Source organism: Phyllosticta citribraziliensis, assembly GCF_038025025.1.
Source record: "Phyllosticta citribraziliensis strain CPC 17464 chromosome Unknown J3D65scaffold_7, whole genome shotgun sequence".
Classification (NCBI taxonomy): Eukaryota; Fungi; Ascomycota; class Dothideomycetes; order Botryosphaeriales; family Phyllostictaceae; genus Phyllosticta; species Phyllosticta citribraziliensis.
This window is the reverse complement of record NW_027117344.1, coordinates 15,550-29,510: the sequence shown is the minus strand read 5'-3', so window position 1 is coordinate 29,510 and position 13,961 is coordinate 15,550. Positions and strand designations below refer to the sequence as shown.

General features: G+C 55.7%; 6 protein-coding genes across 6 annotated transcripts; 4 read left to right on the top strand and 2 right to left on the bottom strand.

The window, feature by feature from the left end:
- The first annotated feature begins 145 nt into the window (after positions 1-145).
- J3D65DRAFT_388000 (uncharacterized protein) lies at positions 146-3,243 on the top strand. Its single transcript, XM_066795819.1, has 5 exons — positions 146-571; positions 621-718; positions 765-978; positions 1,027-1,860; positions 1,906-3,243. Exons 1-5 carry the CDS (start codon positions 398-400, stop codon positions 2,953-2,955), a joined length of 2,370 nt encoding a protein of 789 aa, XP_066654151.1. The 5' UTR covers positions 146-397; the 3' UTR covers positions 2,956-3,243.
- J3D65DRAFT_388111 (uncharacterized protein) lies at positions 3,244-6,694 on the bottom strand. Its single transcript, XM_066795821.1, has one exon. The coding sequence runs from the start codon at positions 6,505-6,507 to the stop codon at positions 3,532-3,534; it is 2,976 nt and encodes a 991-aa protein (XP_066654150.1). The 5' UTR covers positions 6,508-6,694; the 3' UTR covers positions 3,244-3,531.
- A 186-nt stretch (positions 6,695-6,880) lies between these two features.
- Positions 6,881-7,727, bottom strand: J3D65DRAFT_668220 (uncharacterized protein; the record flags this gene model as incomplete). Its single annotated transcript, XM_066803096.1, has 3 exons — positions 6,881-7,463; positions 7,509-7,618; positions 7,665-7,727. 3 exons carry the CDS (start codon positions 7,725-7,727, stop codon positions 6,881-6,883), a joined length of 756 nt encoding a protein of 251 aa, XP_066654149.1.
- A 504-nt stretch (positions 7,728-8,231) lies between these two features.
- J3D65DRAFT_388014 (Alpha/Beta hydrolase protein) lies at positions 8,232-9,819 on the top strand. Its single transcript, XM_066795820.1, has one exon. It carries the CDS (start codon positions 8,512-8,514, stop codon positions 9,628-9,630), a length of 1,119 nt encoding a protein of 372 aa, XP_066654148.1. The 5' UTR covers positions 8,232-8,511; the 3' UTR covers positions 9,631-9,819.
- Positions 9,820-9,841: 22 nt separating this feature from the next.
- On the top strand, positions 9,842-11,220 carry J3D65DRAFT_626103 (retinol dehydrogenase 12). Its single transcript, XM_066800400.1, has 3 exons — positions 9,842-10,605; positions 10,653-10,940; positions 10,987-11,220. The coding sequence occupies exons 1-3, from the start codon at positions 10,010-10,012 to the stop codon at positions 11,093-11,095; spliced, it is 993 nt and encodes a 330-aa protein (XP_066654147.1). The 5' UTR covers positions 9,842-10,009; the 3' UTR covers positions 11,096-11,220.
- Positions 11,202-13,531, top strand: J3D65DRAFT_626098 (MFS multidrug transporter). The gene is made up of 6 exons (XM_066800399.1): positions 11,202-11,844; positions 11,888-12,107; positions 12,154-12,516; positions 12,559-12,674; positions 12,719-12,976; positions 13,022-13,531. The coding sequence occupies exons 1-6, from the start codon at positions 11,352-11,354 to the stop codon at positions 13,330-13,332; spliced, it is 1,761 nt and encodes a 586-aa protein (XP_066654146.1). The 5' UTR covers positions 11,202-11,351; the 3' UTR covers positions 13,333-13,531.
- Positions 13,532-13,961: the final 430 nt, after the last annotated feature.

Sequence of the window (13,961 nt, the reverse complement as noted above, 5' to 3'; positions counted from 1 at the left end):
CCCAGTGTGAGGTGCAGGTGGTGCTGTCGGCAGGCTGTTACATAATCAGCTGGCGCCAAGCATTTCCAGCCCTACTCGCCGCACTAGCCTGAGAGCCTGAGAGCCTGAGAGCCTGAGGCCTGTGCCTGTCCGTGCCTGTGCCTGTGCTGTGCTGTGCCTGTCCTCCTCCCGACGTGGGTGACGATTAATTTCCATCACCACCACCGCCGCCGCATCAACCCCATCCTCTTTCACCACTCCTCGCCGACACCGCCACACCTCACCTCCGCGCCGTTGCTCCACTCCACCCCTCCCCACTCGACTCCACGAGGCTGGATCCTCTGCTCGCCGCCCTTCACATCCTTACTCCTTGGATCGACCACGACGCGTCCTGCCAGGCACGCTTCCTCTGGTCACCATGCCCGCCAGGAAGCGCGCCCGCCGCGACGTTGAGCCCGAGGCCCCCCCACCCGACCCGCTGCCCCTCTCCAAGACTCAGCAATTGCGCAACTTGTGGGAGTTTGCCTGCCTGCACCAGTACATTCACATCTTTGGTGACGCCGTCAAGATCAGCCAAGACATTGACATTGACGTATGCCTCCACTCCCGCACCCACCTCGATTCATGCTGACTCGCTCCAGGTCCTCGAGGAAGAATGTCTCAAACCCACAACCTCCGAACGCCTGCCTGAAATCGGCCTGGCTCTTTTGAAATACGTCTCCTCGCACAAAGGACTGACGTCAGTATATCGCACCTCTCGTCCTGCATGCGCTGACCTCTTGAAGCCCCGAGATATTCGACGAGTATGCCCGCCGCCAGTACGTCGCCAAAGCTCCTCACCGGAACCCCTTTGGCGTCGAAGAGGAGCCCGTCAAGTTCAACGACATGGACACCTTTACCAAGATTCGCGTCTTGCACCAACTCGCCGTATGGACACTGAACAATTCGGATCGCATAAAGGACAAGATGGGTCTGACCGAACGGCAACAAACCAGTTGGGTAAGCATATTCTGATGTCACTACCATCTGTCTGTCTAACAACCGCAGCGCGTCGAAGAATACGGATGGGACAAGGACGACAGGACATACTTCCTCCTCGATGACGACCGCTTATATCGTCGCTCTGCCCCGCCGCTGCCGCCGCCCCGAACGAAATCCAAAACAAAACCTAAACCGAAAAAGGCGCGCGGAACACGTGCAAGCAAGCGCAGGCGGTTGTCAACCACCGAATCCGAGAGCGCGGCAGAGGAGGAGAATGAAGTCGACGATCAGGACACACTTGGTGGCATGACTTGGGAGTGTGTTGCCGTAACGTTGGAGGAATACACCGACTTTGTCGAATCAATCCGCAAGGGTCGGGACAAAAACGAAAAGGATTTGGCGCAGCGTCTGCAGAGCGAGGTCTTGCCGATTTTGGAAGAAAAGGCCGAAAAACAAAGGGCTCAAGAGATGAAGAAGCTACGAGAACAAGAGAATCTTGCGAAGATGGCTCACGCCAAACGCTCGAGCCGGATTGCGAGCAAATTGGAAAAGCAAAAGGAAGAAGAGGCTGTTGTGGAGGTTGAAAGGAAGCGTTTGGCAGACTTGGAAATGGCAAAGAAGGAGCAGGAACGGCAGAAGAAGCAAGAAAAGGATCGAGAGTCACGAATGATGACCCGCGAGCAACGGCTCAAGGAGCGCGAAGTCAGGCGCATCCTGCACGAGGAGGAGCTCAAGAAGCTCGAAGAGGACCGTCAAAAGGCCGAGAAGAACGAAGCCCGCCTGTCGGAGCGCCATCTCAAGGCCGAGATGCAAAGACGGCAGAAGGAGCTCGAGCGGATTCAAGAGGAGGAGAATTGGGTCTTTGACTGTGCCGTGTGCGGCGTCCACGGCGAGAATGTCGTAAGTTGGACCTACACGACTTCGACTGCTTGCTGACAAAAGAAGGACGACGGCTCCCACAGCATTGCGTGCGAAAAGTGCAGCGTCTGGCAACATAGTGCGTGCCATGGCATCGCTCAAAAAGATGCCGAGCGTGACGACTTTCACTTTGTCTGCAGCGATTGCAAGCGCAAGGAAGAGGACGCATCTCGTCCCAAGCTTCCCCCTCTGAAACTTCACCTGGGTGCTGCCTATGAAGCAAGCCCTAAACCGCAGCAAAGTTCCACGAATGGCCTCATGAATGGTCCGAGTCTGTCTCCTCAGGGCCAAACCTTGGGTCCCCCCGGCATCCATCACCAAATTCCCCAGATCCCTCCTCCACCGCCTCACTATTCCCATCAGCCCGGTCCCATCAAGTCGGCAGCTTCGCCTCCTCCCATGGGTGGTTTCTTGGGCAACCATCCTCACTGGCAACCGATGCAACCAAATGGACATGTCACCAAGGTTGCACTGTCTCCTAGTCGTCCAGTCTCCCAAGGCTCTGGATATGCCCATTCGTATCAACATCCCAACTACGCCTCTCCAAACCGACCAGTGTCTGCCGGCTACGGCGCACCCTCGCCGTCAAAGCCCACCACAAACTCGTCGCCGTTCCAGCCCAACGGCTACCGCTTCAACCCTCCCTTTTCCAGCCCCAACCCCGCGTACCCTCCCCCGTCGGCCACAAGAACGCCCTCCTTCTCGCCCGTCAAGCAGCAGGCGCCCGCTTCGTCGCCGCCCTCGCAGCCGAAACAGCACTCACCTCCGTCCCAGCAGTTCATCCACGGCTCCTCCCACCTGCTCCCCGCTGCCGCCGGCGGCATCTCCCCCGAAAAGCACGACAGCACGCCCCCCGCGCAGCGCCAGGGTGGCCCCTCCTCCCAGCCTCCCATCCTCCCGCCCATTGCGCCGCTCGCGCCGAGCGCCAATCCACCCATTTTGACCCCGCCGAGTAAGAAGACGCCCGAGCACCACTCGCAGACGCAAATTTTGCCTGCGGCCGTGCCCTTGCCTGGTGCAAACGTCAATCATGCTGCGCCGCAGGGTCGGGGCTGGGGAGCCGGTGGTGGGCAGTAGTGGTATTTTGGAACAAAGAAGGAAGATTGGAAGGGAGGCATTATTGTTGGTACCGGTGCATCTGCCTGCTGATTGTCTTGACTTCTTGGCTTGGCTCGGCTTGATTGCGCGTGAAAGAAAGATCGTTCAGACCAACAAGTAAGGTAATTGAATCGAATTGAATTGGCAGAACCAAGGCAGTCGAGTCGAGTTGATGGGATGGGTTGATGGTAGATGTTGATGCAGTGGCAGTAAAGCTTAAAATTCACCTGCCTGTGTCTGCCTGTCCAACTGCGTGTATTTGTTTCTGTTGGCACTCAGGAAGAAAAGGATACGACGGAACGCTGGAGGGTCTTGCTGGCCAACAGTTAAATCGATGAATTGAGTGCATGTCTCGCTTCATCACACACGAGGCAAGCACATCACTGCAAGCACCAATCTAATCTGCAACTCATCATTACATTCATTCCATCCCCACCTCTACAGCTACATAGTCTACACATTTTCTACCTACTCTTTCGTGCCACCAAACAAAACAACATGCTCACCAAAAAAACAACAACATCCGAAGCAAAAAGGAGAAAAGGACAAAGGGGGCTAAGGCGAAAGCAAAACATCAGCAACCTCGGCGCCCAGCTTGGCCGCCTCAACCTGCGCCTGCAGAGCCAGCTGGAACAGCTCGCTCCACTTGCTCGTCAGGCTGGTCGCGAGGTGCGACAGCACGTCGGAGCTGGAGTCGGCGAGCAGCGAGAGCAGCAGGTCCGTCGACTCGAGGACCGAGGAGAGCGGGTTGGAGGAGAAGAGCGCCGAGAGCGGGTTGGACGAAGAGGGCGAAGTGGTTGCTGAGGTGCTGGCATCGTCATCGCTGGGCGACAACGACGACAGCGAAGAAAGGAGCGGGTTCAGCGACGAGCCGCCGACCGCCAGGGGGTTGGAAAGCAGCATGGGAAGGAAAAACAAGATGGGGGCAATTTGGAGCTGCAGCAATAGCTGCGCGATCGGCGACGACGACGCGGCCGACGGGACGAGCGACGACAAAATGTCGCCCAGACCACCTAGATCTCTGCCGTCATCCTCCTTCAAGCCTGCCTCATCATCAGCATTACTTTCTGGGCCTGCCGAGGGCGCAACACTACTAACTTGAGGGGGGAGGGCACTGATGCCCGCGCCCGCCCTGACCGTGGCGAAGCCGGGAACGGCCGCTGCGACCGTGACGGCGACGGGGTTGGATGGGTTGCCGATCGAGGCGGCCACCGTGACCGTGGGCAGGATCTTGCTCAGGTTGCTCACTGCGCCGTTGACAACGGCGGGAATATCGCTGGCGACAATTTGAGTCCCGTCTCCAACGATGCCAGTGACGACGCCGACCACCTCGCCAATGGCGCTGGGAATGTTAATGGACTTGAGAGCCTCGAGGGCGCCGGAGACTTGAGCCAGGGCCGGGCCGGCGATGCTCGTGGCCTGGGCGAGGTCGGAGCTGACGGCCGAGGGGATTGCGCCCAAAATGGGCTGGATGGCGCTGATTTGAGCAGCGACGAGAGCGGCGCCCGCGGTGGGGGCAGCTTGGATTTGGCTCGCCAGAACGTTGAGGGCGGGGCTGGCTTGAGCGCCGATCAGTTTGGCAAGAAGCTCGAGAGGGTTGGTGACCTTGTCGAGGGCCAAGCTGTTGATGGCCGAGGGCGCAGCCCTGACACTGGACGGAATGCCCTGCTGGATGCGGCTGGCAAACGACGAGAGCGCTTCCAGTTGACGGCGGTCGAGGACCTGACCCTGCGAAATGGTGGGAACAATGGCGGCAATTTCGGAAGCAATGGTCGGGTTCAGGGAAGACAGGTAGTTGGTGACGGGCGTCGTCGGCAGGTCATACTCCGTCGTGGGAGCAAAGGAAAAGGGTTCCACGGACGTCGGCAAGAGGGGCACAACGATGTCGGAAGTCGCAGGCAGTTCCTCAACTGGTGTCGAAATCTGAAGGTACGGCAGATTCCAGTTAGTATACACATTGTCGTTGGGGTCGTAGTCGTTGTTGTTCCAGACTATGAAACCATTGCCGCCATCTTCTGCGTCGTAGTCATCATCGTCCCAGTCAAGGCTGTCGATGTACGCAGGGTCGGAGGGATCGATGCCTTCAAGAAGCCAGGAAGGGTAAGACAAGTCGCCGTCACTTACAATGTCGGTGTTGACCGACGCCACAATTGACGTGACGGCAGCAGCAGCAGATTCTGCGGCAGTCTGAGCGACGTCTACGACTTCGCTGGCGACGGAAGCAGCAATCGAGTTGGCCAGAGTGGGATCGGCCAGGGGGTTGACGGCGGGATTGACCGCGGGGTTGACAAGAGGGTTGGCTGCAGGGTTCAAGAGCGGGTTTGCAAGAGGGTTCAGGTTGGGGTTGCTCAAGAGGCTGGCAAAGGCGAGGTTGTTGGCGACCGCCGAGCCAAAAGGAGAGTTCTGGCGGCGAAGGAGGGTTGGCGTGGCAAGAGGGGGGATGGTCGAGAGAAGTTCTGCAATGGGATCCGCAGTCGATGCATAGCTCAAGACTGACTCGGGAACACTCGCGACGGCGACGGAGCCGAGATAGTCCAAGGCTGCCAGCGAAGTGGGAACGTCCTGGAGAGGCGTCAACGAGTCGGGAGGAGCAATGACACCGGGGGTGGCGGCATCTGCGGAGCCTAAGCCCGTCGTGATGGGAGAGAAGGATGCCGACGAAGATGAAGCGGGAGTGGCATCTTGTTGAGGAGAGTACGGGCCACGGGTATCGGGCGGAGGAGCGTACTCCTGACGCTTTTCGCGCTTAAAGTCGCGCGCGCCATCCCTCTTCGTGAGGAGGTTGTTCAAGGTCGTCTGGAGGTTGTTCAACAGCGTCCTTTGGTCGCCTCCACCAAACAGGGTAGCAACGAGCGAGCTGATAGCCAGTTGGATGGCAGCAATCGGGTTCGTCAGCAGGGTGTTGGTGAGCTTGGAGTTGGTCACGTCCGCGACAGTGTTTGTAACTCCCGGAACAATGATGGGAATGGCGTCAGCGAGGTTGTTGACGCCTGAGGGAACGGCAGCCAAAACGGTGCCGACGACCTGTCCGAGGCCATTGGTCTGGGTGACGGCCACGACGTTGGCGACGCCAGAAATGACACCGTTAAGGCCCTTTCCCACACCGTTCAACACTCCAACGACGTCGAGTTGGGGATCGCGGGGGACGATTGCCGGAGCAGACGTCGCCAGTGGCGCCGTGTTATTGGTCACAGAGACGACGTCTGCGTAGTTCTTGGTGATGAGCCCAATCAGGGTGTTGACGATTGTCGAGAGGAGCTGCGCGAGGGGCATCAGAGCCGACTTGGGGATGCCCGCAACAAAAATGGCCTGGGCCGTCGAGTTGTCGATGGCGCTCGTCGACGTGGGAGCAAGAGGAGCCGAAACATGGCTGACGGTGCTGTGAATGGCAGATGGAATTGCTGATTTTGCGCCAGAGATGACGGGCGTGGCGACCACAGAGGGGATCGCCGGGTCGATGACTGGAGGAACAGCGACGGCGTAGGCGTTGCCGCTCAACGCCACCAAGCAAAGAAGCAACCTCTTGCCCATGATGAAATTTGAAACAAAAGAGGTACAAGGGGAAATCTTGGAGAGACGAGTTGGCCGAAGACGACAGCATTAAGAGCGTTTGAGGAGCGAGGCTATGCATTCCTCGAATAAGTAGAGTTCCCCACGGCCTAGGAGACGTCGACATTCCAAAAAGGCTTGGTCTAAACAACATGGCATTGGCTGCCATGAGCAAGAGGCTTCACCTCTGATACGCCAGATTGAATTCTTGCATCATGACGCTGGAATGTGCACACGTACATTGGAACGGGTCGCTGCAATGATGGCGTGTGAATTCTCGGTCCGCAGTGCTCATGGCAATCCATCCAGAAGACCTGAATGGCATCTCAAGTTGTCTGGGTGGATGCGTCTCGGCTCATGAGAAGCCACGTCCCCGTGGAGCAAAACCTCCTCTTCCGCTGCTGTCGGGTCCTCGTGGCGATCGGATTGGCTGCTGTTCGTTGTTTGGGGTTCCCGATCTGGACAGAGACTCGGGTCGCGATGCGGTTGACTTGATGGGGTCGTACAGCTGCCTCTTGGGATTTGCTTGACCACGAGCGGGTGACTGATCGGCAGAAGAGTTGACGTCCGAGTCGCCTCCTTTTCTACCCTTGGCTCGAAAGTTGCGGTTCCCACCATTTCGAGAAGATGACCTTTCTTGAGAGCCTTCTGGCGTTGGCGAGCCAAACAGCCGTTCTCGCACCTCCGCATATTTGCGCTGTTTCTCCTCCCGCTCCCGCTGCGCCCTTGCTTGCCGCTCGGCAAATTCTTGGTCCCTCTTTTTTCGAGTTTCTTCTTCGCTATCCTCATCGTCGTCGGCGTTTTGCGTCTTTGGGTCGCGTGTGAGAAGCTTGGGCGGTGGCTTCCGACTGAGCAGCGTGATGCCGGGCTTCAAATCCGTCTTGAGTGGAATCTCGGATTTGGCTTCGACGAAGATGGGGGTCTCTGATGGCGTTTCGCTGCGAATTGTTAGCGCATGAGGCGAAGTATGTGGAGACACTGACGCTGCCTGCCAAAGCTGTTTGTTGAATTCAGCATGTTGCGCTCTTCTTTCGGCCTTGCTCAGCTTCTTCGAGGGCGCCGGTGCTGCGGTTGAAGGTGCGGGTTCATCCTTCTGACATGGCATCAGCTTCGTTCGTCTATAAGCAAGGGAAGCGCACGTCTGCGAGAGTTTCCCAATCGTCGTCCCAGGCATCAGCAACTTTGGCCTTGGAGCTGCTCATTGTTTCGCGCCGAGTGGAGGATTGAGGAAAGAATTGCGGGGGCGGTTGTCGGCGGTCGCGGCTTGTGGTAGTGCGAGGATTGGCGGCGCAAACGACGTTGTTTTGCAGTGGTGGTGAGCAAACAGTGTGCGGAGGGACAAGGGACGAGGACCCGGACTCCATGGGACTCCAACATTCTGTGGCCCGTGCATCGCCAGCTCGCGTCCACCACTTGGCGCCGTTCATAAACAGTGCCGCCACGCTCAACAACTTTCCATGATGCAGCCTTTGTCGTCGTCTATTTCTTGATTCTGGATACAGCCCGCACGGCTAGTGTCCCAGAGTGATCTTCAGGCCCTGCGCGCTACGCAAATCCCGCCATCTGCTCGACAAACACGACAAACCTCCGCGGCCCCCACAAACTTCATTCACCGCTGCCCATCTCCTTCCATTGACGAGCCAATTTTTTGTGGGGTCGCGAAGTAGCATACTTGACTTGTCATGACTATGCCGTGCTTCCGATGGTATGCTTCAAGTTCTTTGCCGCATGAGGGCACCTGAAGCCGTCTTTTGATCAGAGAAAAAATTCCATGGGATGATATTAATGTCTGCGGTGGGCTTGCCGGTGCTGCTTCCCACAAGATTCCATCTCAGGGCCAACTTCTTGACTGTCGAGGCAGTGGTCACCAATCGCACGAGTGCGGGGTAGACCGCTTCATTGGATTTAGTGGAGAATGGTCCAGCTGAACATTTAACCACCGAGTCCCAGACTGCGGGCATCACAGCTCCTTGAATCCTGCCCAACATGCGTGGTGTCACTGCACTTTTCCTTGGCCTTGGCGTAGGCACAGCTTCCAGCAGTCGGCTCGGCACGCCTCATTACCGGGAATTCTTCTACACCAGCGGAGAGTACGTCAGCGAAGCCTCTGACTTCATCTCAAGAGGCCAAGTCTACGTCGAGCATCTGGTTCCCGCTTTCAATCAGACGAGCGAACCTGAACCAATCATCTTTATTCATGGAGGCGGTCAGACGGGAACAAACTGGCTCAACAAGCCGGATGGAAATCCTGGTTGGGCCTCGTACTTTTTGGGAAAAGGCTACGAGGTCTACCTCATCGATCAAGCCTTTCGAGCCCGCAGTCCATGGACTCCTCTGAATTCTTCCGATACTCTCAAGGCGTACGGCGCACGATATGCTGCCAGTCGCTACACTGCCCCCGAAAAATTCAATTTCTGGCCGCAAGCTCAACTTCACACGCGATGGCCAGGCAACGGAACAAAAGGCGATTCCATCTTCGACACGTATTACAAAACTACGTCACCGAATGCGTACTTGCCCGACCCTGCAACTCAACAGCTTGCGGTGCAAGCCGGACTCGCTGAGCTTCTCGACCGAATCGGCCGCCCAGTGACGGTTGTGGGTCACAGTCAGGGCGGTATCATGACTTGGCTTGCCGCAGATGCCAGGCCGAAGCTCGTAAAGAGGCTCGTCGCTCTTGAGCCCTCGGGGCCGCCATTCATCGACCAAGTCTTTTCCCAGGGAGCAGCCCGGAAATATGGATTGACGGACGCTCCGCTGACCTACGATCCCCCAATGCAAGCAAACGTCAGCGTCGAAAGTCAGTTTCAGCTCGTCACCACCGGATCCATGGACCCTTCGATTGGAAATTGCACACTTCAAGACCCGCAAGGACCGAGGCAGCTGACCAATCTCAAGGATATTCCGACTTTGGTTCTGCAAACTCAGGCAAGCTACCACGCAGTGTACGACTGGTGCACAGTGGAGTTTCTGAGGCAAGCAGGTGTCTCGGTCGACTATCTGAATCTCACGAACGTTGGCATATACGGCAATGCCCATCTGTTTTTCCTGGAGGAAAATAGCGATCAGATTGCCGGAGTTGTGAGAGATTGGATTGAAAAGTAGTGCAAATTTGCCGTCGTCAGTTTTCATGCACCCTTGGATTGTTCTGCCATTCTTCTAGTCGTAACCCCTTAGTGTCGACAATCCTACGGACGAACTTTATCGGTATCTTTGCTGATAGAGTGATTAGTTTCATCTTCTCGGGCAATTCAAAGAGCGAGATTACTGATATAGAATAAATACCGAATCCTAAATAGGTCTAGTAAACGTTGATTACTATATTACAGGTCATGGGACTTTGTAACAGACGACGTTTTCGAGGTGCACGCTTAGAATAAACTTGGCGTCTGCCTCTCGGAAGCACGAATTGCCGGGCGATAGCCATTCAAATACTAACCGCGAACCGATTTGAACGTTGTATTTCCATTCACCAGGTTCCATCATGCCTTTCATCACTACTGCCCTCTACTCGCAACTCTTCGTCACTCCGCCTACTCCAAATGACGATTTTTCCGGGCAAGTCGTCATTGTGACAGGCTCTAACACTGGACTTGGTTATGAAGCGGTCAAGCATTTGATCAGGCTAAACGCCGAGCTCGTCATTCTCGCCGTCAGAAGCAATTACAAAGGCAAAGCGGCCGTCCAAAGTCTTGTTGACTCCACCGGCTGTGCACCAGAGCGTCTACAGGTCTGGGAGCTTGATCTATCCAACTTCGATTCAGTCAAAAAATTTGGCGCCCGCGTGCGGACGTTGGATCGCCTCGACGCCGTTATCCAGAATGCCGGAGTACTCATGAATAACTGGTCCGCGGTCGAAGGGAACGAGACCCACATCACGGTCAATGTCATCGGTGCGGTCCTGGTCGGTCTGGAAGTCTTGCCAAAACTGCGCGAGAGCGCCGACAAGCATCGCGTTCGAGGCCTTCTGAGTTTCGTCGGCAGCGACATGCAATGGTTCGCCAAGTTTAAGGAGAAGAAAGGGGCCGATAATGTTTTTGATGCGCTCGCTCAAAAGGACAAGGCAAATATGGGTGACCGGTAAGCATAACGACACGACTATGACTGTTGTTGCTGATTGCTTGCAGATACCCTACGTCAAAACTTTTGCTTCTCTTCGCTGTGCGTGCTTTGGCCAATGCAAGCCCACTGAGCGAGAAATCCAACGTCTTGATCAATTACATGTCCCCAGGAGCATGCAGGAGCGACATATTCCGCGATGATATGCCCTGGCTTAAGAGGAAGATCTTGAACGGCGTTTCGTTACTTTTTTTGCGAACCACAGAGGTTGGCGGTCGGATCCTTGTGCATGCCATCTCTCCTGCACTTGGACCCGAGACCCACGGCGGCCTTCTCATAGACCGCAAAGCCACACCGTAAGTACAGTGCTCAGGTCGATCTCTTGTCTCGCTAACCAAGTAGGCCTGGGTCCAAAGTTACCGGCGTCGAGAATGAAAAGCTCGCGGAAAAGGTGTGGAGTCAACTGGTAGAGCGCCTCGAGCAGATTGAGCCGGGAGTCACTCGCGTCTGAAATCACTGGCGGAACTTTGTACATATCACGAGAATATCACGACTTCGAGAGCTACACGCGGATGACGGCCTGGCGTGAGCTCTGTTTGGAACCCGTTCTTCAGCCAGACCCTTCATTCACCATCTCAGCTGATTGGCCGACACACCCTCGGTAGCAACGCAATCCAGAACCGACATGAGAATGGCACCTGTGCCTGAATTGCTCAGCTTTGCATCCATTTTGCGCGTCTGTTGTGTACGCACCTCTCCAGCAAATAATGTCACATTCCTCCGCCCCGGGCAAATACCATGGCGACAGTTTGCCTGTACGCGAAAACTCGACCCTGACACGGACGACCGAAAAGAGCGAGAAGGACGATGTGCGCAGCGAGGGATACCGATCCGCCTCGAGCATACCCTCGCCTCGATTTGTGACCAGCCACCGTGACGACTCAGTCATCCAGGTTGCGCCCGCGAATGCTCCCGACACCGAGGAGGACCATCCCAGGGGATGGAGGCTGTGGTCGGTCATTGTGGCACTTGCGCTCGCGACTTTTCTCGCGGCCCTGGACATGAACATCGTCGCTACGGCCATTCCGAAAGTTACGGACCAGTTCAACGCGCTCGACGATATTGGTTGGTTCGGATCTGCCCTCTTTCTGACCGTTGCATCCTCGCAGTCGGTGTGGGGGAAAGCGTACAAATACGTTGATCTGAAGACGGTCTTCTTAGTCAGTATTTTTGTCTTTGAGGTCGGCAGTTTGATTTCTGGTTTGTTCCCACCCGTCCTCGAGATCCATCTGACAATGGACAGCTGTCGCGCAGGGCTCCATAACCTTTATTGTCGGCCGCGCAATCATTGGGCTTGGTGTTGCCGGCGTTTTGGCAGGTTGCTACACTATCATTGCTTTTGTGGTTCCCCCCGAAAAGCGACCTGCGTTCACGGGCATAATGGGAGCAACATACGGCGTTTCCAGCGTCGTTGGTCCGCTCCTTGGTGGAGCCTTCACAGATGGTCCCGGATGGCGCTGGTGGTACGAACGCTCCCTGTGCGTTTTCTTGACAAAGCTGACCCGACAGTTTCTACATCAACTTGCCCATCGGTGGCCTCGCAGTTGCCATCATCATCTTCATCTTGAAAAGTCCCGCAGGTGCACTTTCTGAAGAAGCTCGAAATGCTCCGTTGGCAGAGAAGATTAAGCAAATGGATTTGCCGGGATTCTTCGTCATCCTAGGCGCAGTCGTCTGTCTCCTGCTCGCGTTCGAGTGGGGCGGCGTGTCAAAGCCGTGGAAATCTGCCGACGTCATTGGGACGATTGTCGGCTTTGGATTGATTACCATTCTCTTCCTACTCATAGAGTGGTGGCAAGGACCGCGCGCTCTTTTGTCGCCGTGGATCTTGAAGCGTCGGGAAGTCTGGACAGGATGCATCTTTAGTTTCTTGTAAGCTGAGAGACCCACTTCTGGCTGAGCTAACTCCTCCAGCATTGCCGGTGCCTTCTTCATCCTGTTGTACTACCTGCCGATCTATTTCCAAGCGATACGCAACACCTCAGCTGCTAATAGTGGAGTGCGAAACCTTGCACTCATCATCGCTATAAGTGAGTTAACCCGGGCATCGCAAGTTGTTGCTAATAGATCAAAGCTCTGTTTATAATTGGATCTGGAGGCTTCATGACTGTCACTGGCCAGTTCGCGATCCTATTTCCAATCGGAGCAGTGTTGACGACGGTCGGATCTGGACTGCTATACACGCTGGAACGCGAAACCTCATCAGGCAAATGGATCGGCTACCAGATCATCGCGGGGGTGGGAATCGGCGGCTGCTTTCAAGCACCTATCATGGCGGCGCAAGCTCTATCTCCTCCAGAGGATATTTCGTCCACTACGGCCCAGCTACTATGTAAGCTTTGTCTACCAAAATGTCTTCAGAAGCTGATTGTTGCAGTCTTTCAAACCATGGGTGGAGCATTCATGGTCAGCGCCGCCCAGTCCGCTTTTGCAAACGAGCTTATCAGTACCATTCGAAGGATTGCTCCTCATCTGAACCCTGCCCAAGTCGTCTCAACTGGTGCAACCGAAATACGGGTTGTCTTCCACGGCTCCGACTTGGATGCCGTGCTTACGGCGTATATGGAGGGCATTCGAACAGCCTTGATTTTGTGCGTTGCAGTGGGTGGAGTTGCGACGCTGGTCAGCCCCCTTGTTCCATGGAAGAGCATCAAGGGCAAAGCAACCTTGGGGGCAGCTTCTGTGTAGCCCTGTGTTGTTACTACAGGTTGTGATTATTTCTCTGGTCGTTTACAGATTTGTGAAATTCGCAGCGTCGATCTTGCTGTCGAGGTTGTATCCTGAGTCTCCATGCCTCAGACGAATAGATTGCGGTACCAAGCGATCCATTTGGAATGTTTGTGGAAGCCATGGAAAATTTTCTTTGTAACAGATGCCAAAATCGAGCAAGTATTGTACAACAACAGGAGTAGTCCTTAGCGCACGCTTACTCGTGTGATTACGCTCAATTGGAGTGTCCTAGGGAAATTTCTCAGATCATGCAGCCCTTCAGTCCTCAAAAGACGAAGGGGTCGCCGGGGCGCACATCCTCAAGGAGCTGAGCAACATCACTCGAGAGGAAAGCTCAGAAGAACGACACAAATCGCCGAAGTTGGCAGAGTCATCGTGACGCGACAGTCGAGAGTCCCTGAGGCGATCTTTGCCATCGAAGAATAGCTAACAGAAACAACGAGAGAAATCGACAGAGGTGGAGTCGGCAGCATCCGAAGCGCAATCCCACGGGCAGTGCTGGGACGGAGGGGATTCCGCGTTCAGGGTCTTTCAGGCGGATTTGGCTGCAAACGGCATGCGGAGGAGAACTGTGCCAGGGTATCCTG